Source organism: Ascaphus truei, chromosome 1, assembly GCF_040206685.1.
Source record: "Ascaphus truei isolate aAscTru1 chromosome 1, aAscTru1.hap1, whole genome shotgun sequence".
NCBI classification, from domain to species: Eukaryota; Metazoa; Chordata; class Amphibia; order Anura; family Ascaphidae; genus Ascaphus; species Ascaphus truei.
This window is the reverse complement of record NC_134483.1, coordinates 271,222,001-271,249,341: the sequence shown is the minus strand read 5'-3', so window position 1 is coordinate 271,249,341 and position 27,341 is coordinate 271,222,001. Positions and strand designations below refer to the sequence as shown.

Genomic DNA, 27,341 nt, shown 5'->3' with positions numbered 1-27,341 from the left:
AGGTTAAAACGCAGCTTGCTGCTGTCTTCACAGCAGTGGTGGATTCAATAGGGAAGTTTGAACAGTCTTACAGAGTCTCTCACAAGTGTCCAAAACAGCACACAGGATGAAATAAAAACAGGACAGGCCAACACATAGACAAAGGCCAATGTAAGCAGATATAAGGCAATAGAATGTTACATCCAACTAGTTTCGTAGAATTAACTACTTCTTCAGGGAATAATTAGGCCATTACCCAGAGGTCTTAAATACCTCACATAGATACCTTATTGGTCAACCAATTAGGGATAGACCAATCATCTATAATAGGTAATGGTCTGCGTGATAGGGAAGATGTGTAGTTTACTTTTAAAACAACAACTTTATTAACAAGAAAACAAAAACAAAACAATACCTATTTAATATAAACTTACATATAGACAAAATCTAGCATAAATAATTAAAAACATGCTGGAATAAAAGAAACACAATATTAGTCGACTTAAAATAGACACCATCATTACTTGCATAAAAAGATGTAACTAGAAAAAAGCGTAGGATAAAGAAAGGAAAACAGAGATACAGAGATAAATGATACATCCCCTAGGTACAGAGGGGTGGGGAGCTAAAGATTCAATAAAGTGCCCAAATATCCACATCCTCATTTAACCCCTTAGGGGACATAGTATCTAACTTATGTATCCAATATGTCTCTTTAGAAGACAATGTTTTAACTCTGTCCCCTCCTCTTCTATTTATAGGAATCAACTGAATCCCCTTAAAAGTGAGACTTGACGGATCTTTATTATGGTGTATCAGGAAGTGTCTAGATACACTATGTTTTTCAAAACCATTTTTAATATTTCTGACATGTTCCTGAATCCGAACTTTAAGGCTGCGTTTGGTTCTGCCTACATATTGATACCCACACGCACATTCCAATAGGTATACAATATGTGTAGAGGTACATAGAATAAAGTCATCAATATTAAAAACTTCCTTCGTTACTTGTGAATAAAAAGTGTATTTGTCAGGATGTTGGTATTTACAAATCGTGCAATTACCACAGATATAGTTGCCTTTTGGTTTAGGCCCTAGCCAGTTCTTTTTCGATGTAGTATTGCTCTTACTTATAAAAACATCACTAGGAGCTAACAAGTTTTTGATATTTTTTGCTCTCCTGTAAATAAACCGTGGTTTAACGTCAAGATGTGATCCCAAAATGGGATCATTGCACAATATACCCCAGTGTTTGTTAAAAACCTTTTCAATGTCTCTATGAACCGAATTAAAGTCTGTAATGAAAGCCACATTAAGAGTGTCCTTTTTTGTGTTTTGACCTTCTTTATTTTTAATCGTGGATCTATTTTGAACTAACATATCCTTACGATCCATATTACGTACCCTTATGATCTCTCTTTCTAGAAGTTCCTTAGGATATCCCCTCTCTCTAAATCTCCAAAATAATTTGTTAGCCTGTTGGTTGAAAACCTCTAAACTACTACAGTTACGTCTGAGTCTCACAAATTGCCCCCCTGGTATGTTGTTTATCCATGTCTTTTTGTGATTACTATTCGCCATCAGCACATTGCTGGTATCCACCTCCTTAAAGAAGGTCTCAGTCTCCACGGTGCCATCCATTTTGGAAGTTAATCTTAAGTCCAAAAAATCTATCTGGGTGGCATCCACCTTGTGTGTGAACTCAAGGTTGTAGTCATTCCTATTAAGGTTGGCTACAAATGCACTTGCTGAATCGTAATCACCATCCCACACACACAGGATGTCGTCTATGTAGCGTCTCCACACAACGACATTCCTGTGGTATGGTTGGTCGGGCATGATAAACTGAGACTCCCACCTTCCCACGTACAGGTTTGCGAAGCTGGGGGCAAACCTAGTACCCATTGCAGTTCTGCAAACCTGTAGGTAGAAAGTGGAGATAAACAGAAAATAATTATGTTTCAATATGAAACTGATAGACTCTAGAATAAATTCCCTATTTAATGGATGCAGATCAGAGTCTGATTCCAGAAAGGAATTAACAGCATCCAACCCTTTCTGGTGAGGTATATTAGTATACAGGGATTTTATGTCACATGTAATCCATACATATGAACTTTTCCATTCAAAATCTTTAAATAAGTTTAGAACTGCTGTAGAGTCCTTCAAATAAGAGGTTAATTTTCCAACATACGGTTGGAGAAAAAAATCCACATATTGACTAAGGTTGGCTGACATAGATTGTATACCTGACACAATTGGGCGTCCAGGTGGGTCAACCAGAGCCTTATGAATTTTCGGCAGGTGGTAGAATATGGGTATCCTAGGAAATTCAGAAAATAGAAAAGCAAACTCTGTTGTGTTGATGACGGACAGGGCTACTGCGTTGTCTAATAGTGCTTTAAGCACCCTTAGATATTCAGCTGTAGGGTCCTTAGGTAATTTTACATAGGACGTTGTATCGTTGAGAAGCCTTAGAGCTTCTTTTTCGTAGTCACACCTATTTTGGACTACTACGCCCCCACCTTTATCTGCCTGTCTTATAATGAGGCTTTCGTCATCACGCAAAGTTTTAAGGGCTAAGGACTCACTTGCACTGAGGTTGTGTTTAATATCACCTGACTTAAAATTACTAGATAAAATGTTAAAATCATTGATGACCATATTAAAAAATGTATCAATATGATGACCCTTGGAATGTGCGGGATAAAACTTGGATTGGGTTTTAAAATCAGTATGTTTGATTTTAACTTCCGTATCTATATTACTCACAGAAACCATTGCAGCCTTGTCAGAAACAAGATCCCTATCGTGTTTCAGAAAATGTCTCTTTAGGGTAATATTTCTAGTGAACTTATGTAGATCTTTGAACAGCTGGAAGGAGCTGGGTCCACAAGTTTTGGAGAAACTCAAACCTCTTCCAAGTACGTTCAATTGATCCTTGTTCAAAGCTGTTGAGGAGAGATTAAAGACCCCTTGGTTTACTACGGTGTTCTTTCCCAAGAGTACTCTCTTCTTTTGTGCTCTGGTCCCTCCTCGTGTTCCTCGTCTGATGTAACCCTTTTCTTTCTTTTCTCTTGAGGGGTATTCTGTATATCTTTTACTGTGTTCACCTTCCTTTCTAGTCTGGTTCTTACCAAATCTAAAAAAGAAGGTGAATCTGTAGTGGGTTCCGGTCTAGCAGGGCGTTTAGGTGAATATCTAGGGGAGATCCTGGGTGAGTATTTAGTTGTTCTTGGATGAGGGTCTTTATGCTCATATTCAAAATTCCTATGTTGGCCCTGTGGCCTTGAGCTATATCTAAAGCCCTCAATGTAATTTTTCCCTTTATAGTTGGGATTACGATACCCATTACCATGATTAGAGCGTGAGCGATCTCTGTCTGATCGGTCATTTTTACTGGTTCTGCTCTGTCTCCTTTGTTCATATGTGTGGTAATTTTGTTGTCTGCTCTTTGACTGTGCAGATCCCCCTCTTCCTTTTTTATGGGGGATATATTCATCACCTACTACTCTTCCTCTATCCTTTTTAGCCCAGTCCCTTTGTCTCCCTTGCTGATAATCTAGTTTGTCTCTTAAAAATTTATTGTGTTTCGTTTTTAAAAGTTCATCTTCCTCATACTCTAATTTGACTTTTAAATCATGCTCAATCTCTGAGCAATCAGTATCTATCACTATCGGTTCTAGTGCCTTAATCGCTTTCAAGATCTCCTTTTCTAGATCTTTGATCTCACGATTCCTTTCGTAAATTATTAGCCTGATGAGGTCATTAGAACACTCATCCTGTATTCTATTCCACTCCTGCATGAACTTGGGGTTATCCTTACCGAAGGTTGGGCTTTTTGAGAACCTAAGTCCTCTTGGTATTCTACCCACATCCAGATAACTCTGTAGGGTCTTAGTCTCAAGCCAATGTTTACCTTCTGTAAGCAATAACCGTTCTAATGTTTTAAAATGATCCTTAACTGTGAGCTCTGATGGTTCCTTATGCTGACCATGTAGCACTTCCTCAGTAAAGAGGAGTTTAAAATGTTCCTCCCTTTTCTCCCTACAGTTAATCAAGCTCCAAACCATATTGTAAAACTACTAATGTACGCAGACCAAATAAATATATAAATAAAAGTAACAGTGATTAGTGATAATTAGATGTGCAGCAGCAGTGAAGAGCAGAGACAGTAAACACAAAAAAAACAAAACTGTGCGCTACTACCTAACTACCTATAAAGTAGGTTTTAAGTCGACTAATTTTAAATTTTAAGTCGACTAATATTGTGTTTCTTTTATTCCAGCATGTTTTTAATTATTTATGCTAGATTTTGTCTATATGTAAGTTTATATTAAATAGGTATTGTTTTGTTTTTGTTTTCTTGTTAATAAAGTTGTTGTTTTAAAAGTAAACTATACATCTTCCCTATCACGCAGACCATTACCTATTATAGATGATTGGTCTATCCCTAATTGGTTGACCAATAAGGTATCTATGTGAGGTATTTAAGACCTCTGGGTAATGGCCTAATTATTCCCTGAAGAAGTAGTTAATTCTACGAAACTAGTTGGATGTAACATTCTATTGCCTTATATCTGCTTACATTGGCCTTTGTCTATGTGTTGGCCTGTCCTGTTTTTATTTCATCCTGTGTGCTGTTTTGGACACTTGTGAGAGACTCTGTAAGACTGTTCAAACTTCCCTATTGAATCCACCACTGCTGTGAAGACAGCAGCAAGCTGCGTTTTAACCTCTCTGCAGAGGATACACCTGCCAAGGTACAGGAGCAGCTTCATATCGGCTAGGAAGCAGGAGCGATTTCACCGAGCCCCAGTACCAGCTGCTGAACCTGGCTGCATGAAGGGAAATCCCCTTGGGAGTGAAAAGACTGACGTCCTGCCCCAGAATCAACTGAGCTGCAGCAGCAGAGGGAAGCAAGCACCTGAATCTACAGCTAACAGCCGAGTGGTAAACAGTGTGATACACACTACATGCCTTTTACCAACCTTTTTTATGTACGCAGATATATTACCCCCTTTTTAAATCTATAATATATTGTTGAATTTGCTTCACTATTTGGCGTTGTGCGCTGTTTTCTTTTGTTTCCCTTCTCTTAGTGTGTGTGGGGTGCTGAGCCACCCCTGCGTTTACAGCTGCAGACGCCATTATCCCCAACACGGTTATGTGGCACTTATTATTTAATGTTTAACTACCTCACTGTGGGAGTTGTGGTTTAATTTTTTATACATTTTTTATCACTAAATTGATGGTATAGTCACTGCACTGTATATATTTATACATTTAAACTTTATAGGTAGTTAGGTAGTAGCGCACAGTTTTGTTTTTTTTTGTGTTTACTGGAGCTAGAATGCAGCAAGGCACGGCGTCACACTAGACTATGCTCAGCAAGGAATGAGAGCAGACTAAATGTATATAAAGGCGGAGCCTCCAATAGCCAGAAAGGGTGGAACCAGGAAGAAAGTACCGATAGGCTGCTGGTGCACACAGGTGTGCCCTATGACACAGACTAATCGGGTATGGGGGTGGAACTGCTCGCGTGCCGACCCCGCATGCGCACAGGGTGGACCCCGCATGCGCACAGGGTGGACCCCGCATGCGCAGACAGTGGACCCCGCATGCTTGGAGTGCGTGTCCCTCCCACGCTGATACCTGAGTGTCTTTAGAGCAAGAGGGAGCGGGACAATTCGCACGCCGACCCGCGCGTGTCACATAGGTCCGGGGGTGAGAGCGCGCGTCACTCCCACGCTGGTCCTGTCCATCACCAGAGCGCAGGCAGAGCCCAGACCGCGCGTCAGCAGGGAGGCTAGCCGAACGCACCCGTCGTGCGTCAGAGCGGGGGGTGGATTCAGAATCCGCGGACGGAAAATCAGGACGCGCAAGGTCCGCGCGCGTGCGTACTGGGACTAGGAGACCGAGCATTCCGAGTGTCCGTCACGGAAGGCTTGTTGGGGTGAGGAGACGGTTTGCGACCGCCAGGATGGCGAATACTCACACAGTTGATTGCAGAGGAAGCACCGGTGAGTAGATCTACTATCTTTCTTTTCAGCTTCTCTTCTTTCTTGTCTTCTTTCTTGACTTCAACAAGTCCAGGAGATTTTTGGTCCGCCACCTTCTTGGGTTCAAATGAGACGCCTTATACAGTATAAGGCCTGTGATGTCACATTTAACTGACAAATGGTACATCCACTAATCCGATTGGTGGATATACAATGTGATGGCTTCCATTTTTTTTTATGTGATTTCACCAAAAAGGTGACGTCACATCACTCCAAAAAAGGAAAGGCATCACACCAATCCAATAGTGGATGCACCATTTGTCAGTGAAATATTTTGCAACAGGCCTTACTGTATATAATGCTTATCATGTCTCATTTGACTCCAAGAAGGCTGCGAATCAACATCTCCTGGACCTGTTAAAGACAAGAAAGAAAAAAAGAAAGAGAAGCAGAAAATATATAAGATTTATTCATGGGGCCTCTTCTGCAAGCAACTGAAGATCATGGAGTTTTGCAAATCATGGTGATGAGGATCATTGCATCGTGGGGCAAGAGTTGGTGCCACAGTTGGATGAGGAGGATGAATCTTCATCCTGACAAAGGTAAGAAACACATTGACTGTATTTTATTTAATTGTGTTTTCTTTTTTAAGTTGCCCATTATTGGCAATGTGCTTATCTATGCTCCTTTGAGGGTATAGATAACCAGTGACAATCAATGCATTTTTTTGGCAAATGTTTGTTTTTATTTAATTGTAATGTATTTTATTTTTTGGATGTTTTTGTTTAGATTGCCCATTCATTGCCATTGTGGTAATCCTTGCCCCCAATGTGGGCATATTTTACCACAATCACAATAAATGGGTTTATTGTCTACTGTGTAATGTATTGTACTGTTATGTAAATGTTATTTTGTGTATTTAATTTGTTTTGAAAACAAACAGGCAACCATGCTATTAGCCATACTTGGCTACTAGTGCTTTTGCCCATTTGTATATGTGGTAATTGGGGTAGGGGGGTGGTGATGGAGGTAGTTGTCCTGGGAGGGTGGTTAGGCCCAGTTACATAGCAATTATTATCAGCTAAGGTGATTAATAGGTTCCTGGCCAGTAGTTAGTTAATTATAATTTATTATTTTAATGTTGCTGCCCACGGAAGACACAGAGGACCGAAGATGAGGACTACGATGGCCTTCATCCTGGAAGGGGTAAGTACAACTTTAATTTATATTATGATGTCTTATGTTTTATTTTTAACTAGCTGAGAGACCCGGCGTTGCCCGGGAGTCACACTGCCCCCCCCCCCCCCCACACACACACACACACTGTCCCCCCTCCCCCACACACTGTCCCCCCCTCACACACACACACACACACACACTGCCCTCCCCCACACACACTGTCCCCCCCTCCCCCACACACACACACTGTCCCCCCCTCCCCCACATACACACTGCCCCCCCACACACACACTGTCCCCCCCCCACACACACACTGTCCCCCCCACACACACACACTGTCCCTCCCCCCCACACACACTGTCCCTCCCCCACACACACACGGTGTCCCACACACACTGTCCCCCCCTCTCTCCCCCACACACACTGTCCCTCCCCACACACACTGTCCCCCCTCCCCCACACACTGTCCCCCACTCACACACACACACACTGCCCCCCCCCTCCCCCACACACACTGTCCCCCCCTCCCCCACACACACACTGTCCCCCCCTCCCCCACACACACACTGCCCCCCCACACACACACTGGTCCCCCCCCACACACACACTGTCCCCCCCACACACACACACGGTGTCCCACACACACTGTCCCGCCCTCTCTCCCCCACACACACTGTCCCTCCCCCCCACACACACGGTGTCCCACACACACTGTCCCCCCCCTCTCTCCCCCACACACTGTCCCCCCCCACACACACACACACTGTTCCCCCCTCACACACACACACTGTCCCCCCTCCCCCACACACACTGGCCCCCCCTCCCCCACACACACACTGTCCCCCCTCCCCCACACACACACACACTGTCCCCTCCTCCCCCACACACACACTGTCCCTCCCCCCCACACACATGGTGTCCCACACACACTGTCCCCCCCTCTCCCCACGCACACACAAAGCCCCCTCACCTCTGCCAGGACTCACAGCACTGCTCCTCTCTCCCGCGCTCCTCCGATTGTCGCGCGCCTGGCACTTCTCTGCTCTCCCTCCTCCCGTCCGGGGAGCGCTGCGCACGCGCCCCCTCTCTGCACCTATGAGCGCGAGCCGCCGGGAAACGTGCAGCAGGGAAGGTGCAGGGCCTGTCCGTGTGACGGGGGAGAGTGACGGCCACCGGGAGGGGGGAAGGTGCGGGGCCTGTCTGGGGGGGGAGGGGGGGAAGGTGAGCTGCGGTCCGGGTGATGGGGGAGAGTGACAGCCACCGGGAGGGGGGAAGGTGAGCTGCAAGGGGGCCTGAAGCAGTGGTGTGAGTGTGTGAAGCCAATGAGAGGTGTGCGGGGGCGGGCGGGCCAAGGGACCAATGAGATTGCCGCTAGGGATAGGGAACACACCAGGGAAACATACATACATACAATGCTTTCAGAAATATATAGTAATAGTAAAGTAATAGTAATATAGTAATATAGTAATAAGAAATAAGATGGGCAAATGTGCTATTATCCAGATATGGATATTAGGACTTTTGCCCATTACAGTATGTTGTGGGGGTGGGGGCCATTGCTTGCCAATGTGACCATCTGTGACCCGCATAGACCACAGTGACAATCAATGGATGAAATGGCTAGAGTTTTGTTTTATAGTAATGTGTTTTTTATAGTAAAGTATTTTAATTTAATGTATTGCAAAATCGCTATTAACCATCTTTGGCTAAAAGCACTTTTGCCCATTCCTGTGTGATGTTGGTGGAAGAGGGGGTGGGTGAAGGGTGTAGTTGCCCCGGGGAGGGGGTTTAGGCCTTAATGGGAGGGGTTAACCCCTTAATGTCCTAGCGATTGTAGCCGCAAAGGTAAGGGAGGGGTTAAACCCTCCCTGGAGGCCTGAATACCCACCCCGGGGCAACTATGAAGGTGGTTTTTGACATGTGGTGGGTGTTTAGGCCTACTGGGTGGGTAGCGGGTGTGGTTATAACCCCTTCATTACCTTAGCGGTAGTAACCTGCTAAGGTAATGAAGGGGTTAACTCATCCCGCAACCCTCCCGGTAGGCCTAACCACCTATACTGGGGCAACTAAAGCCTTCACCCACCCTCTTTACCAAAAACAAACCGGGCACTGGTATTTAACCCTTTCATTGCCTTAGCGGTTAGCCACTAAGGTAATGAAGCTGGCTGTAAACGTATTTTTATTACATAGGATTGAAACAGGGGTTCTCTGGAGCTGAAATGAATGCGGGTCACCTCCGGACACCCCCGGCTTCAATCCGATGCAGTAACAATATATTTTCTCCCTCCCGGATTCCGAGATCTGCGAGTTGCAATTGCGATGTGCATTTCGGAGCTACCTGAATAGCTCGCTTTGTCAAAAAATATGAGTTAGCGCATTTTTTGAGCTACAGTACCGGCCAGTTCTCTGAGAGGGAACGCTACAGATCGAGAAGAAGCAGTTTTCAAGCGATTTTGGCTCTCTGAATAGCTACACATACAAATTTGCCCAAAAGTGCTCAAAACTGTCGCTAAGTCACTTATCGGACCTACCTTAATAGGCCCCAAAAGTCTGTCATTACCCTTTTGTTCTGAAAGGATTCACACTGTTTTTAAACCAGTTATATAGGAAACCCTAAACACACCACATTTTAAGTAATGAACAGTGGGATAACCAAATATAAGAATGTAGTAAATTTGCACAAGAATGTAATAGATTGGTTCTCACTTAAATATTGTCTGAATTTAGTGTTAAAAACCACATACTAATCAATCAGCTTACCGCTATGGGACTTGACAGCATGATGTGATATGTCTTCTTCAGTTTCTTCAGTTGTAAAGTAAATTTTCGATCCACAACACTCACAATTTTCCGTATTTGATAACTGAGAAAAACAAATAATACAAGTTATTAAGAGAATTAATTATAAATAAAACATCCTCAACCATAAAACTGATTGTGACTTTTCCCTCACTGGAAAATAACAAAGGGCTTCTTTCCTAATTACTTATTATAAAACATATTTACAGCTGAGAAATATCCTCTGGTTCCTCCTGGGATCTGGGGGTGGTGTTCCTATCTATTTATGGCCTGTCCCAACCCCTGTATCTTGGTAGAAGGGCTTAACCTATGCTTAGTCATGGCAGTGGATATTCAGAGTTGAGTGCAAATAGCATCACGGACTTAACTGAGTAGAACATAACTGAGTGCCAATAGCCGAGCTGTTATGAACAGGTTTCTATGCCTTTATTCACTAGAAACAATCAGAAAGTCTTATAGCTCAGTGGTTATGCTGCAGGCCATTAGCATAGTGGACCAGGGTTCGATTCCTGGCAGGGATGTTTATTTTTTCCATTTTATTTTCTACTGAGTGCGAATAGCCGTGCGGCTATGAACACTGTAATGTCAGTAGGTGTTTCGCATGGCTATTCGCACTCAGTAGAAAAAAAAATGGAAAAAAATAAACATCCCTGCTAGGAATCGAACCCTGGTCCACTATGCTAATGGCGTGCAGCATAACCACTGAGCTATAAGACTTTCTGATTGTTTTTAGTGAATAAAGGCATAGAAACCTACTGACAGTACAGTGTTCATAGCAGCTCGGCTATTCGCACTCTGTTAACTTGAGTGCAAATAGCCGCACGGCTATTCGCACTCAGTAGAAAATAAAATGGAAAAAATAAACATCCCTGCCAGGAATCAAACCCTGGTCCACTATGCTAATGGCCTGCAGCATAACCACTGAGCTATAAGACTTTCTGATTGTTGTAGAGAATAAAGGCATAGAAACCTTTCCGACATTACAGTGTTCATAGCAGCTCGGCTATTCGCACTCAGTTAAGTTGAGTGCAAATAGCCGCACGGCTATTCGCACTCGCCGCACGGCTATTCGCACTCAGTAGAAAAAAAAATGGAAAAAAATAAACATCCCTGCCAGGAATCGAACCCCAGTCCACTATGCTAATGGCCTGCAGCATATCCACTGAGCTATAAGACTTTCTGATATTGTTTTCTAGTGAATAACACACATGGCTGCCTAAGGGGTTAGCTCCTGAGTTCCCCCACAAAAAGCTATTAGAAGAGCACACCTACCAAATCTCAGATACGTCAAAATATCACCAACAGAAAGCGGCGCAAACAGAGATCGCCAATAAGCCAAATAAAAAGAACCCGCCGAGCGTTTCTACCTACTTTTCCCCGGGACAGCGGTTTCCCCCGCTAAGTGAGCACCCACAAGATGGCACCGCCACGAGTGCCCCGGAGGAGCTTGAAACAGAACTGGCGCCGGAGCCAAGATCAGAGAGGGGATCCCTAAACAAGGAGTATATGGAGGAGCTGTTTACCCGCATGTGAAGGGGATTCCAGGAAGACCTCGCTGTAGCTCTGAGGGACTTGAAAGCTGAAATGCATTCCCTGACAGAGCGTACAGAAACCGTGGAGAGCAAAATGGAGGAGGTGGCGGGCGCGCAAGTCTCGATGGAAGAAGACATGAGCCACCTGGGTTTTGAGCTCAGGACCCTTAAAGATCAGGTCGAGGACCAAGAAAACAGGGATAGGAGGCAAAACCTCCGTATTCGCAATATCCCTGAATCAATCCCTGCGGAGTCGCTTGAGACCTATCTGAAGGATCTTTTCATTGACCTGGTCCCTGAGCTGAATGAAAAGACTATCGACATTGACAGGGCACATAGGGCTCCGGGGCCAAAATCCGCAGACCCAAAGAGAATAAGGGACACGCTGGTAAAATTTCACTCATACCGCACTAAAGAAACAATATTTACTGCTAGCCGAAAAAAAATGATATTACCTTCCGCGGAGCTCAGATTGAGATTTTCAGCGATCTCTCCAGAGTCACAATAGAACGCAGGAGAAAAATGAGGCCAATTATTAATACAAACCTGTAGCACTGCAAAGTATTGTTACATTTCCTGTAAAATTAACTTATTTATTTCTCTGGGGTTTAAAAAGGTATGGTGTACAAGCTTTGCCTCCTGTACAGGACAGCCAACATATCTTTGGACCCAGGACAAATGTAAGGAGCTGCCCGCATCCCTCTCCTCTGACCCCTATGGTGCACTAGGGATGAAGGGGTTAGCGGGAAACGTATGGGCCTAGGGTAGGGTGACCAGACATCTCAGTTTAGCCGGGACTGTCCCATTTTTTTGTCCACTGTAACGGTATCCCGAAATGTTTGTAAATATCCCAGTTTTCTTGCAGCTTGCAGGCTCATCAAGCATCCGCGGCACATGCGCTATCTACGCCTGACAATCGCTCTAATCGCACATGCGTGGCCAAAGTGCTCCGATTGCGATACTGCAGCTTACAAACTCTGTTCACGCATTATGAGGTTTGGCAAAATAATTCCCGGGTTTTCAGATTCCGGATAGGGATTTTGCTCTTGCTCGCCTTCTGTGACTGAATCATCCATCTTTGTCTTTGGCAGCTCCCTATAAAAAGGACAGCCTTCTGAGCAGGAAGTTGCTGAGCAATGTTCCAGTATTCATGCTGAGTTTATGCAATGCGCTCATACCTATTGTCTTTCACGTTACCAGACCCGGCTCATGTACCTCAACTATCCTTGTCTCCAGCCTGCCTCGACCTCTGCATCCACACCGACAACGCAACTCTGCTGCCAGCCCTGACCTTTCTGCCTACGACACACTACTCTATCAGGACTCTGTCCCTCGGCTCAGGTCGGTTCTTTCACCTTCCTACCTCAGCCCTGCGAGTCAGTTTTCTGCTTGAAACGAGCATCGTTACACGCAGGCGCAGTTGTAAGGGGTCACACCTTTCCTCCCATATAATATAAAGTTTAGTCTATACTATGAGTAACAGTGCACCTGAATACGATTTTGCATATGTGCAAATGTCATACTGTTTTTGCAAATGTCATCACATTCTGTATATATAGTAAGTATAAGTATTAGAAATGGATTCGAGAGTAGTATGTTATTTATTGTAATAAAACAACAAGGATGATAAATGATAATAAATCCATAACCTAAAAGCAGAGTACAATAATTATTATTAGTCTCGATAAGTCTCTCAGGACTGTTCTATTTTTTCCCTTCTCTCAGCCTGACATATACTGTCTGTACACGTCATGTTTCGCTGGATTTCCAAAATCCAGCAAAATATATTCTAATTGCTGAAATCTGGAAATTATAATGCTGCTGTGCCTTTTCTGAGCCATATTTTTGTCTTTCTCTCTGTATGAGGTTCCTCATTCTATTTTCCATGTCTACAGACATCTTGTGGTTTCTCACTTCTGTATATGCTGAAGTTGAGAATATTTTACAGACAAAAAATCCTTTCGTACGTGAAATAACTGTGAAACATATGGCAGTAGCATATACAGACGAGGGCACTACAGTATAGGCATGTATATAACAGATTACATATATATATATATATATATATATATATAAATATATATATGCGAACTAAATAAGCTGAGCTGAAACATATATATGGCCATCACACAGTTGATGCTCTGTGTTCGCGCATGCGCAACCAAAAAACTCAGTTTGTACATGCGCTGGCGACGATCGCCTTTCATACATGCACGACATGTGTCCCGTCCTTAGAGGGATGGTATAGGCCTGGCTAGGGGAAGAAAAAAGGTATGGGCCTTGCTGGAGTGTAAGGGAAAAGGAATGGACTTGCATGGGAGGGGGAGGAAAAGTGTGGGCAAGGCTGGAGGGGGAGGGAAGAAATGGGCCTCACTGGGGGGAGGGGAAGTATATATATTTAACCAAGTGTGTGTGTGTTTGTACTGTGTATGTATATATATATATATATACCTATAGGGAACCATGTTAAAATGGTTTTTGAGGCAAAAAGTGACACTGTGCTCATTTGCATGTCATTTCCCAGAATCCCTTGCTGCAGTGGAAGTGCTGTATGCTGGGTGATAATGAGGAAAGGCGGGGTTGCAGACCTGCCTAAGACATGCAGATGAGCATACAGTTGTATTTGCATATATATATATATATACAGAAAATTGGGATCCTGGCGGGTTAGATGAGACGTGGTGTAGTCACGAGGGGATATGCTACATCTCCAGGAGAAGCCTTAGGGCGGTGTATGGGCATGATACTCTGAGTCCACTAGCATCCAGGCCAGAGTTATGGTCTGATTGTGGGTGTCCAGTATGTCCCCTAGAGTGTTACAGCATTGATGCTCTTAGCCCAGTGGACCATGCTGTGCGCAAGCCACCGTAAGAGGGTATGGTAGTACCTCTAATGGATACTCCATCAGGGAGTAATCCTGGTTGTTATCATCTAAAGTTAAGATGTATATGTTATATGTTATGATGAAAAGATATGTACTGTAATGTGTTGTTATGTTTTGCAGTGCTACCTGAAGGAAGGTTCCGCAAATTTAGATCCCAGCCGGGTCGTTGGGGTTCCACTAGGGGGAGAATGTAGCCAAGTGTAAGATTGGTGTACATATCTCTTTCTCATGTTGGCAGTAAACCTGGTAAGTATGCAGGATTGCCTGCAACAATCAATGGAGGTTTGCCCTCAAACCCTGGTGAGGTGTCATATGTCCCCAAAGGAAGTGACAACATGCATTGTGCCCACACTTAGTGGTACAGAGCAGGTTTGTTCTCTGGGGGGTGATATAAGACACAGCACTGCCTAAAGTTAGAAGTTCAGTTTCCTGTTGTTGTGCTGCTCTGTTCACTGAGAGGCACGTGAAGGTCTGCAACAATGTTGCAGTGTCTCCTGCTAGCTGTGAGTCAGTGAACATATGCAGCAGATTGAGGAGAGTTAGAGGAGCTGACAGACAGAGCAGCTCAAGAGAGGAGCTGAGAGAGACAAAGCAGCTCAGGAGAGGAGATTACAGCAGCCAGAGAAGCTGGGGAATCTCTTTGAGAGTAAAGGTGGAAAGCAGCTCTATTAGGGAAAAGGGACCTTCCTAATGAAGTGCTGCAAAGAGATGAGCGGCTGAGCTGTTATCTGTGAGGGGCAGCTGGCCCATACCATGCAAATAAAGATGCCCTGTTCAAAGAAACCCCCACTGTGTGAGTGTGAGATTACTCAACAGTGGCAGTCACCACCGAGAAGGAGTTCCTCACCAGGACCATCTCCCTGCGGAAGCACAGATCCTGATGAGGTGGAGGCGCTGCACATGAAGTAAGTTGGACTCGCACCCACTACCTCAGCTACCTGTCCTGATGACATCCCCTAATACCATCAAGCGGGAGACTCAGGAGTCCTGTTACTTGCAGGTGCACCACCACACACGACCTTGTAATGGGGACCGGTTAGACCACACGGGCCAATGTGAGATTGGGTGGGTCAGACAAAGGGGGGTCCAGCCGTTACATATATATACACACACACACATAAATGTACATGGTGTTCTGTTAGCGCTGTGAAGGGCAGGAGTGGGATTTGACACGACGGAGCTCCGGCGGTGACGTCATCAGTCCAGGATCGGCAAGGTGTTGCTCCACACACACTTGCAAACATCAGCTGTAGTTTTATTTATATATTTTTATTACACCATTTTGCTCCTTTAATCACTTTGGGTGGTGCTCTAATGAGTACATTACCCATTAGGCATCCATCTTAAGGGAGATTGGCTAGCTACTTGGACAGGTATCTTTGCATTATTACTCGCCTTGAGGGCAATCTATCCAGGGAGAAAATATCCAAAGAACAAGAATATACAAAAAGAAAATAATATTACGCACACACTTACACAGTGGAAATGTGATTACCCATTCTTTAGGCTCTTTTTCTAATTATGGAAAAACAGACTGCGTGATGTGCCTTTTTTCAGTTTTTTGTCTCCCTGCACGAGAACTATACCCAAAGTAAAGGCAAGGCTGAGTGACCATTTATTCTGCAAAGATTAATGTTCGATACATAAAGCTCAAGATAGCCAAAATGTGAGTGCAAATATTGGAGATCCTACAGAAAAATTGTGCCAGTCATGTTAAAACATACTGTATTACACTATATGTTTTTTTCTTTTGTTTCCATATACAGACGAGCCAACGATTATTGTAAAACTTGCCTTAAACTGGCCAGTTTACATGCTGGGTACATTTCAGTGACATTTCTGCAGAGACTAATGGCCCATCGGATTAACACAGCAGGTGTTCCTGGCTAGGGTGACCATTCGTACCGGTTTTACCGGTACAGTCCCGTTTTTTTGAGGCCTGTACCGGTTTAAGTCTGTCCCGGTTTTTGTCCCTGGTCCCGGTATTGCGGGGCAGCGGCGGTGAGGAGAATTCAGCGGCCGGTAAGTATTTTGTATGTGTGTGTGTGTGTGAATGCTGCCGGGGGCCTGAATGATGGAGAATGCCGGGGGCGGGACTTAGAATGCCGGCCGGCCCGCAGGGGATTGGTCACACCGTCGCAGGCATGTCAGAGGAAGCCGGGGGCGGGGCTTCCGCTTTGTGAAGTGCACACTTGACTGACTGCCTTCCCGCTCCCGGCTTCACTGTGTGCGGTGAGTGTCCCCCTTCTGTCCCGGGTCCCAGCCAGGGGGGGGTGCGCAATAGGTGGTAGCGGGAGTGCGCCTGCCCTTGCCCCCCGGCGCGCGCGCCTGCCTTTGCCCCCCGGCGCGCTCCCACCTTTGCCCCCCGGCGCTCACTTCCCCCTGTCCACTTGGTGTGGGAGATAGGCTCGGGGGCGGGCAGTGGTGGCTGCGCGTTGTGCGGGCGGTGTAGGGGCTGGCGGGGTGTGTGTGTGTGTGTGTGGGTGTGTGTGTGTGTATCAGTGTGTGTGAGTGTGTGGGTATCAGTGTGGGTATCAGTGTGTGTGTGTGTGTGTGTGTGTATCAGTGTGTGTGTGTGTGTGTATCAGTGTGTGTGTGTATCAGTGGGTGTGTGTGTGGGTGTATCAGTGGGTGTGTGTGTGTATCGGTGGGTGTGGGTATCGGTGGGTGGGTGCGGGGGGTGCGCAATAGGAGGTGGTAGCGGGGGTGCGCCTGCCCTTGCCCCCCGGCGCGCGCCTGCCCTTGCCCCCCGGCGCACGCCTGCCTTTGCCCCCCGGTGCGCTCCCACCTTTGCCCCCCGGCGCTCACTTCCCCCCCGTCCACTTGGGGTGGGAGATAGGCTAGGGGCCGGGCAGTGGTGGCTGCGCGTTGTGCGGGCGGTGCAGGGGCTGGCGGGGTGTGTGGGTGTGTGTGTATCAGTGGGTGTGTCAGTGTGTGTGTGTGTGTGTATCAGTGGGTGTGTGTGTGTGTATCAGTGGGTGTGTCTGTGTATCAGTGGGTGTGTGTGTGTATCAGTGGGTGTGTGTGTATCAGTGGGTGTCAGTGGGTGGGTGTGAGTATGAGTGGGTGGGTGTGGGTATCAGTGGGTGGAGGTGTGTGTGTGTATCAGTGGGTTGGGTGGGTGTGTAAGTGTGTGTGTGTGTGTGTGTATCAGTGGGTGGGTGTCTCCCTCACCCTCTCTGTCTCTCCCCCTCCCTTTCTCTCCCCTCCCTTTCTCTCCCCTCCCTTTCTCTCCCCCTCCCTGTCACTCCCTGTCTCTCCCTCCCTCCCTGTCTCTCCCTCCCTCCCTCTCCCTCTCCCTCCCTGTCCCTCTCCCTCCCGCCCTGTCTCTCCCTCCCTCCCTCTCTCTCTCCCTGTCTCCCCGTCTCTCTCTCCCCCTGTCTCCCTCTCTCTCTCTCCCCCTGTCTCCCTCTCTCTCTCTCTCCCCCTGTCTCCCTCTCTCCCCCTGTCTCCCTCTCTCCCCCTGTCTCCCTCTCTCCCTCTGTCTCCCTCTGTCTCACTCTCTCTCTCTCTCTCTCTCCCCCTGTCTCCCTCTCTCCCCCTGTCTCCCTCTCTCTCTCCCCGTCTCCCCCTCTCCCCCTGTCTCCCTCTCTCCCCCTGTCTCCCTCTATCCCCCTGTCTCCCTCTCTCTCCCTCCCTGTCTCTCTCCCTCCCTGTCTCTCTCTCCCTCCCTGTCTCTCTCTCCCTCCCTGTCTCTCTCTCCCTCCCTGTCTCTCTCTCTCCCTCCCTGTCTCTCTCTCTCTCCCTCCCTGTCTCTCTCTCTCTCCCTCCCTGTCTCTCTCTCTCTCCCTCCCTGTCTCTCTCTCTCTCCCTCCCTGTCTCTCTCTCTCTCCCTCCCTGTCTCTCTCTCTCTCCCTCCCTGTCTCTCTCCCTCCCTGTCTCTCCCTCTCTCCCCCTGTCTCTCCCTCTCTCTCCCCCTGTCTCTCCCTCTCTCTCTCCCCCTGTATCTCCCTCTCTCTCTCCCCCTGTCTCTCCCTCTCTCTCTCCCCCTGTCTCTCCCTCTCTCTCTCCCCGTCTCTCCCCCTGTCTCCCTCTCCCCGTCTCTCCCCCTGTCTCCCTCTCCCCGTCTCTCCCCCTGTCTCCCTCTATCTCCCCCTGTCTCTCTCTCCCCGTCTCTCCCCCTGACTCTCCCTCTCTCTCCCTCTCTCCCCCTGTCTCTCCCTCTCCATCTCTGTCTCATCTTAACTGCCGTATACCTACACCGAAGTAACCTACCCTGCTTTCTTCCAGATCTGACTCAAGTTTCACGCGGGAGACATCGGAAGACAGGTAGGGAACACCTCCCCTCCAGAATAGTACCTTGAGAGACTGCGGATCAGGTAAGATCCCAGGCGGGATTGCTGCTTTAGAAATTGTGAAGAGGGGGCGTCCTGACAATGGTTAAGGGGTACAGAAGTCATTCACATCTGGCTTTTTTTTTGTTCGATTAGTGAGGCCATCCGAGACACACACACACACACACACACACGTAACTAGGACTAATGGTAGTAAAGTATAAGTGTAATACAATATATAAACTGTTAATGTAAAAAAAAAATTGTGTCCCGGTTTTTCATTTTCAAAATCTGGTCACCCTATTCCTGGCAGTCCCATTCAGTTTGAATGGGACAGCCAGGGACCCCCGCTGTTAATCCGATGGGCCATTAGTCTGTCTGCAGAAATGTGTGAAATGTTGCAGCATGTACCTGGGTCTTTTTGGAGATTGCCCCAGGTTTGTTTTAGAATAATCGACGGCACTACAGTACCATCTGAATCCATTACCTGCGCCCAAGAGAAGCGCCCTGGACCCGCCCCCAGCCCACAATTATTTTTTTTTACATGGCATACATTCCTAATGAGAAGAACTAATAAGAACATTCAAAGAAGAAGAAGCTTTTTTAATAGTTAATGACATATAATGATTAAGAAGCGCTAAAATAAAAAATATCCCAATCATAATTTAATTTTCTTCCCGATATGTTATTGCACTTTCCCATTTATTGCCCCATTATTAGGTCCCACAAACATGGTACGAGAGTGTGGTATTTGGGGCAGGCAAAATGCAGGGTCAGGGTTCTGATGAAGCACTTTGCAACTCATCTCTGTTCAGTGTCAGACCCCCGGGGGGCTATGTGGGGAACAGGGGGCTCTGTGTGGCAAGCAGGGGGCTCTGTGTGGGGAGTAGGGGGGACGCTTGTTATTAACTTGGAAAATAAATTAAATGATAAAATCAGGACAATCTGCATTTCAAAGACAAAACCAGCAGCCCTGCCTGTGCTGCCCCAGCCCTGCCAGTCCTGCCCCAGCCCTGCCTGTCCTGCCCACAGCCTGCCTATCTTGCACCAGCCATGCCTCTCCTGCCCCAGCCATGCATGTGCTGTTCCTGCCCTGCCTGTCCCAGCCCTGCCCTGCCTGTGCTGCCCCACCCCTGCCTGCCCCAGCCCGGCCTGTCCTGCCCCAGCCCTGCTTGTCCTGCCCCAGCCCTGCCTGTCCTGTCCCAGCCCTGCCTATCCTGCCCTAGCCCTGCCTGTGCTGTCCCAGCCCTGCCTGTCCTGTCCCAGCCCTGCTTCAGTCCTGCCTGTGCTGCTCCAGTCCTGCCTCTCCAGCCCAGGACCGCGGTACTCCCGTGGTCTGCCGATACCGCAATATCTCATGCCCGGAGAGCTCGTGGGACTCGTTTCGCCCCTCACCCCAGTGGGGGCTTATGTGTAGCTCCCTCCCACCCCAGTGGGGGGTCCATGTGTAGCACCCCCTACCTCAGTGGGGGGCTGTAACAAGGATTTATCCCTGTTTAAGAAACTGCCTCTAAATCCATCAGGGAGAAACTTAATTGCAGCCATGCAATTAACCAGATTCCACCTGTAATCAGAGAGGTTAAAAACTCCTGCTGAAATAGAGAGGAGTACACGCACTCAGTGATATGATGCACATAGGGTTGCCAGGTGGCTTGTCCAAAAATACTGGACACAATGGTAAAAGATGCGACCCTCCCCCCCAATACATATAAAAAATGCCCCCACCACCCCCAATACATATAAAATATACCCCCACCACCCATAAACATATAAAATATACCCCCACCTCCCATATACATATAAAATATACCCTCACCTCCCATATACATATAAAATATACCCCCACCACCCATATACATATAAAATATACCCCCACCACCCCAATACATATAAAATATACCCCCCACATTGTACCTTACCTTATCTCCTGGCAGGACGCAGACAGCACTGGAACATGTCTCTAGGCCCGTGGGGTGTGGGCTCCGCCCCCGCTGTCCTATGGTTGGCTGTCCTCTCCTCCAAACAGGGACAGCACACCAGTCCTCCTTGCTCAGCCCAGCCACCGTCCCGGCCCAACCCTCTCACTGCCTCCACCCGCCCCCGTGCTTGCCACGCTTGCCTCCGCCCGCCCTCTCAGCACCAGCCACTAGCGCTTGTCGTCGCTGCCCTCTCACTGCCTCCGCCCGCCCTTGCCGCGCTTGCGTCGCCACTGCCTCCGCAACAATGGTAATACTGGACACATACAGTGTGTCCGGTATTACCTCCAATTTTATACCGGACAGGCATCGGAATTATCGGCCTGTCAGGGTGAAAACCGGACACCTGGCAACCCTAGATGCACAAGTAGGGTACTTAATTGCTGTTGTGCTGGGTCCAGGGAGGTCCAGAGATCCCGAGGTATACACATAAAGAGAGGGGAAACAGACACACGGTCTTATGCATACTAATTTATTGTGACAAAGATTCCAACGTTTCGGCAGCGTTAAAAAGGCAGTTATACGCTGCAATAAATACACATTTGTATGCATACGACCGTGTGCCTGCTTCCCCTCTCTTTATGTTAAAACGCCTGCTGAAACAGACCCAGAGAACTCTCTTCAGCCCACAGGATTACTGTGCACTGATTGCAAGACACAGGGGAGCAGACCTTTCTTCCAGGATGGCCCTCAACAAACACCCACCCGGAACCAGAGACTGACCAGAAGGGCCACCTGCTTTGAGGTACCTTTTGAGACATTGCGGTGATAGACTGGTAAGGGGCTTTTCCTCCCAGTCTTGCAGATAGGAACAGGGAAGGTTAGTTAGCCCTTACAAAGGTGTTTGTTTCTTTTTTGAATATTTTTGTTTGCTGTGCATTGTAGTGTTGTACCGGGTAGTGATTTAAAAAAAAAAACGGGTACCCGGCCAAAATCAATGGTTCTTCCCGGCCGGGTACCCGGCTACCCTGTCTGACACTTACCTGCAGGGTGGCGGCGACATCCTGTGGTGGTGGCAGCATCGGCGGTGTCTTCAGCGGCCATCCAAACAGTAAGCCTCTGCTCCTGCTTGCCCCACCTCCGCAACTCTGCTCTGAAAGGTAAGTAATAAGGTTTTCAGCTACCCTGACATTACCCGACGCCGAGACCACTTCACAGTTGCCGGGTCCGAGTAATGTCCGGGTAGCTGGAAATGTGCCGGGTAACGCCGGGTACACGGTACATCCCTAGTGCATTGTTTAAAGGGACAGGCTAAATAAAGCCATGTTTTAAGTTCACCCAAAACTGTCTCCATTAATGTACCTCTGCACACATCTCTTACAGGGGCCCATGTATAGCACCCCCCCCTCACCCCATGGGGGAGGCCATGAAGCCCCCCACACCTCAGTGGGGGGGGAGACTATGCACCAGAGCTCCGTGCTAAAATGTGTTGACTCCCCCATTAGGGGCCCATGGTGCCGCCACTCACCCCCTTTGGGGCCAATAGCGCCATCTAGGGGCCAAAGTATAGCCTGGGGTGGGGGGCTCAAGTGGTGCCAGGGAAGGAACCAGCGAGGCCTTTCACCTACCCAAAGATGTACATACTTGAAAACGAAAGGTAACTCAATATATTACTTCCTGGTAAAACATTTTATAAATAAAATATTATGTGTCCCTGTGACCTCCCCTGCTGCCACCGCCGACCCGTGTGTGCCAGAGCTCCTTGAGGCCCGCGGCACCTCACCTCCCCATGGGACTTCCCCCGCAAGCTCCCACGAGCAGTCAAGTTCCTGCCTCGTGGGAGTGGACTACTAATCCTTAACATATGTATAGCATTTTTTTAAAACATATTTCTAATAATATTTGTAATATAATCCTTGCTATATAACTGTGCCACCTTCCATGTCAGCAATAACCATTAGTGACCGTAGCAGCAGGAACCATCTCAAAGTGCTTCTGTCTCTTTTAAAGATTCAAACCATTTGCTGGCTTTTTTTTTTTAAGCTGTGATTTACTGCTGATGATCACGTGACCGCTCTCCTTTGACGGCCGCCGCATCGCCGGTAGCGAGCAAGTGTCTGTCTGTGTGTGTGTTCGTGGCGGCAGCAGCAGCAGAGCCCTCCGGCCGACTGGAGCACGATGTAGGACAGCTGCTTCTACTGTATACTCCATTCCTGGCAGGGAGTTCTCCCTGCACCTCGGATCTCCCCGCCGCAGAAGTCAACCATGTTGGCACCCAAGCGCAGCCACCCATCTACATGATCAGTCTGGCCCTACCCCACAAGCTGCCGTCTTGGCGGCCAGCCATGTTGGAACCCATGCCCGGCGACTCCCCCATCCGGCTCATGGAGACGGCAGTCTGCCCCTCCCCCACAGGCTGCCGCCTTGGCGGCCAGCCACGTTGGAGCCTGGGGCCAGAGATGGCAAGGAGCAGGGGGGGAGGCGCTCATGTGAAAAGAAACGCAGGGATCCGAGGCCCCTACTCAACCTTGGATGCAGCCTCCCCAGCTTTAACTGCTGACCCGCGTGTCAGAGCCCCTGCACCTTCGCTCTACCTCCGCGCGACCCTTCCCCCTGCCAACCTTGGACCGGCCTGCCAGCTCCCATGTGCAGTCGAGCAGAAAAGCTCTTGCTGCTGCCATGTAGGGCCAGTACGACACTACGCCGGAGCGCCGTGCAAGATTTCTAGCCGGGCGCAGATTGTTCGTGAGCAACTTTGCTGGCAATGACTTGGAATGTCCAGGGTAATGTGTGAGGTTCTGTGCTAGTACTTTTATACCAGTTTATATTACAGTTTGACTGCAGGTGCGATTCCTAATGATAGAGTAAAGGAGGAAAGTGCTAGATCTCTGAACGGAGTCGGTGGTGGATCTCTGGTGAGTGACCCCGAAAGTACAGGAAGTGTACTTGCGGTGCAGCCCTCCCTCTGACAGCGAAAAGGTTTGTATATAGGTAGATTTGGTTGCAACCTCATCTTGAGGTAGTCCCGACACCTTAGTGAGGGGTCGTAATGACCGTACATGCTTCTGGGGTTGGAAGGAGACACTGCACAGTACTGTACATGTGGTTGGTTTAGGAAGGAGAGAGACACTAAACAAGTTTGTGCTGCAGGGAGTCGACTTAGGGGGTCATGCACTAAGCAGCGAAAAAGTGCTTTCGCCAGGGGTTTAAACTTGCCATGTTTTGTGCGTGTTGCCCTCGCAGTATGCAGAAATGGCTGAATCCCTGGCGAATCCCTGCGAGAGCAACATTTCAAAACATGGCTAGTTGCCGGTGGCGAGACAGTCGGCCTGGCGAGAAGGGCTCACCTGCCGAGATGAGCCTGCAGCACAGAGAGATCCGCCACTCTCTCGGCGCAAACCTCGGCCCAAATAAAAATATTTTTAATAAAATGTTATTCATAGTGTAGATGTGCAGGGGGTCTCCGGAGCTGAACCGCATTGATTTCAGATTCGGGGACCCCCTGCTTCCCGAGATACAGGCCCCTTTATGAGGTGCCGGTATCCCTCTGCATTTAAATATCCCGATCACGTGACCGCGGCATGTAAAGCGGGGCCTGTAACTCGGGAAGCTGGGGGTCCCTGAGCCAGAAATCAATGCGGTTCAGCTCAGGAGACCCTCTGTTCCCCCACATTATTAAAAATACATTCATGCTGCTTCCTGTAACGGATCGGGGGACTCGCTCTGCCCAGCGTGTCCCCGTCACCTTGGTCCCTCCAGGTAACCCTCCCCTTTCCTTGCCTTCCCGGTCTCTGCCTCATTCCCTCGCTCCGCGGTCACGCTCCCGTTCGCGATCTACGCGCATGCGCGGTCCCCTCACTGTGCACGCGCGTTCACTGGTCTCCAGTCAGGGGACTCATGCCCCTCGGCGTACCTCCGTCTCCCTACTTGGTTCCGCCGCTCCTTCCCGCTCTCATACTCACCAGCCGAGCACCTCCTCCGCGATCCATCCTCCACGCTCTGATACTCGTGCGTTTGTGCGTCGCGCGACTGTGTTACACAGGGCGCGCGCACCCGCTCTACCTTACCAATCCTCCCCAGGTACTGGCTCCGCCCCCGGAGCTTGCAGCCCATTACCCTAGATTACCTCCCTTTCTCCTCCCCTGCTCTCTCAGACCTATCCCTGCAAGCTCCCAGTCAAACCCCTGCTCCACCCCTTCCTGCTATTTGTCCTCCCTCCTTTATAACCCCAGTCTGTCCTCTCTTTCCTTGCTCTGCATAGCTTTCCTGTAGCTCCTGTGCGTGCAGTGTCTATGCCCAGCTCCCTTATCTGTTTCAGCTCTGGTTCCTGTCCCTGCCCCTGTTTGGATTCCCTTGGTTTGAACTTGAACTCTGCTTTGGACTTTGACTACGCTGCCTTCTCCTGCCTTAGAGCTCTGGCTTTCGGACATCACTACGCTGCTCTCTCCAACCCCTGAACTCTGGCTCTTGGACAATACCTTCCGACCTTAGGCACCCCGCCGGACTCAGCAAGTATAACGTTAACCCTTTCTCACCAGGCCCGGCAACGCAACTACCACACTCCGGGCACGCCCTCACTGCTGTGGGTGCATGTTATACCCTTACCCACCTCAGTACTGGGGACTGGCCAGGTCTGCGGGCATACAGGCGTTACACTTCATTACCTTTGCGGCTATCCGCTAAGGCAATGAAGGGGTTAAGGCATAATAGCATGTATATTGGGGACAATTGCCCCTAATAAACATTGCAATATACAACACACACCCCCTGTGCCCCCAACAACCCCTATATCCCCTAACATACAGTACATATATTACATTTTTGTGATGCACAGCAATGATACTATAGGCCGGTGGTGGCCTTCGGGTGTTCCCCGCAGGTGTCCCTGCGGGCCTGCAGTACCAATTCTGTGCCCCCAAAAAAATAATTTCCAAACACATAAATACTTTTAAATAAATACCCCCCCCCGCCCCCTAACACATACAGTATAGTAATGGGCAAAATGTATTATTATCCACATATGGATAATAGTGCATTTGCCCATTTCAAATACATAAAGCACAATAAATACAATAAATACATATTGAATTCACCCATGTCCGGCTGCCACGATGAAGGCCATCCTCATCTTCATCACCGTCCATGCCCCCCTCCGATGCTGCAAACATACACAAGAATAAAAAGGGCCAATGTAATGTCCCCTAACCCCTTAATCACCTTAGCTATAGTCATTAAGGGGTTAACCCACCCTCACCCACCACTCGGGAGGCCTAGACACCCTCCCCCACTACCCACCCCGTGAGGCCTATCCACCCTGGCTTGGGGACAATACCCCCATCCCCCACCACCGCTACCGACAATAATCATAACTATATTTAATAAACAATACATAACCCACCCACCCCGTGCCCCCCCCCCCCCATAAATACATGATTTATTCTTTTACATACAGGGTTAATACCCCAGGCCCACGGGAGTCACCGGTGGTCCTGACGGGTGTCCGCAGGCCCCACAGGGGGATGCCCACAGGGTCTGGAGGCCTACGGGTGGTCCCCGCCAGGCACCGTGGTCCTCCAGGTGGTCTCCACGGGTCACAGTGGGTCCCAAATCGGTGTCTGGGGGCCCCGGGTCAGCCCCACAGGTGTCTGAGGGTTAAGGGGTTAAATGGCATCTCAAAGTATTTGCAATGTATTCTTTTGCCAACGGAGCCGTTTGATGACCGGATGACCATCAAATTGCCAGGGGGTAAGTAAAACTCTATTTATTTACTTTATTAATGCTATTTTATGTGTTTAATAATGGGCAAATAATCTGTTATCCATATCTGGATAATAGTTATTTTGCACATCACTGTACTGTATGTGTTTGGGGGGGGGGGGGAGTATTTATTTATTTTAATGTATAGGACAGGTTTATTTATTTTAAATACAGGGTTGGTTCCTTAGGTCTGCGGGGACCTCTGGAGACCACCTGAGGATTCTCCGGACGACCAGGCTGCAAACTCACGGGGGACACCTGCGGGGAAGAACCAGATGTGGGGGCCCCGCAGGGACCACCCGAGGGCCCCAAGACACCCACGGGCATACCCGTGGAGACCCCATTTGGGGCCCACGGTGACTCGCGGAGACCACCCGTAGGCCTCCAGACCCTGTGTGAAACCCTTTACTGGGCCACTGTGGGGCTTGCGGACACCCGGCAGGACCACCGGGGACTCCCATGGGCCTGGGGTATTAACCCTGTAAGTAAAAGAATAAACCATGTATTTATGGGGGGCACAGGGGGTAGGTTATGTATTGTTTATTAAATATAGATATGATTGTTGTGGCTATCGGGGGTGGGGGAAGGGGGTATTGTCCCCAAGCCAGGTTGGGTAGGCCTCCCTGTGGGTAGTGGGTGGTTAGGCCTCACGGGTGGGGGGTAGTAGGGGAGGGTGTATAGGTCTCCCGAGTGATGGGTGAGGGTGGGTTAACCCCTTAATGACTATAGCGGTTAATAACCGCTAAGGTGATTAAGGGGTTAGGGGACATTACATTGGCTTTTTTTATTCTTATTTATATTTTGCAGCATCGGAGGGGGGCATGGACGGTGATGACGATGAGGATGGCCTTCATCGTGGTAGCCGGACAAGGGTGAGTGAGTGCAATATGTATTTATAGTACTTTATGTATTTGAAATGGGCAAATGCACTATTATCCATATGTGGTTAATAGTAATTTTGCCATTACTAAACTGTATGTGTTAGGGGGCGGTGGGGGTGGGGGGGGTATTTATTTATA

At 48.3% G+C, this 27,341-nt stretch overlaps 1 protein-coding gene across 4 annotated transcripts in view; it reads right to left on the bottom strand.

Moving 5' to 3' along the window:
* The window catches only part of TEX15 (testis expressed 15, meiosis and synapsis associated), a 171,631-nt gene that overhangs the window by 134,997 nt on the left and 9,293 nt on the right, over positions 1-27,341 (bottom strand). For 3 of the 4 annotated variants that reach the window (XM_075604064.1, XM_075604078.1, XM_075604122.1), the window contains exon 2: positions 9,921-10,023. In XM_075604064.1, coding sequence (XP_075460179.1) covers positions 9,921-10,023 — 103 coding nt within the window. Of the gene's footprint in view, positions 1-9,920; positions 10,024-27,341 lie in introns of those variants that run through there. The other variant, XM_075604096.1, reaches the window with a different exon arrangement.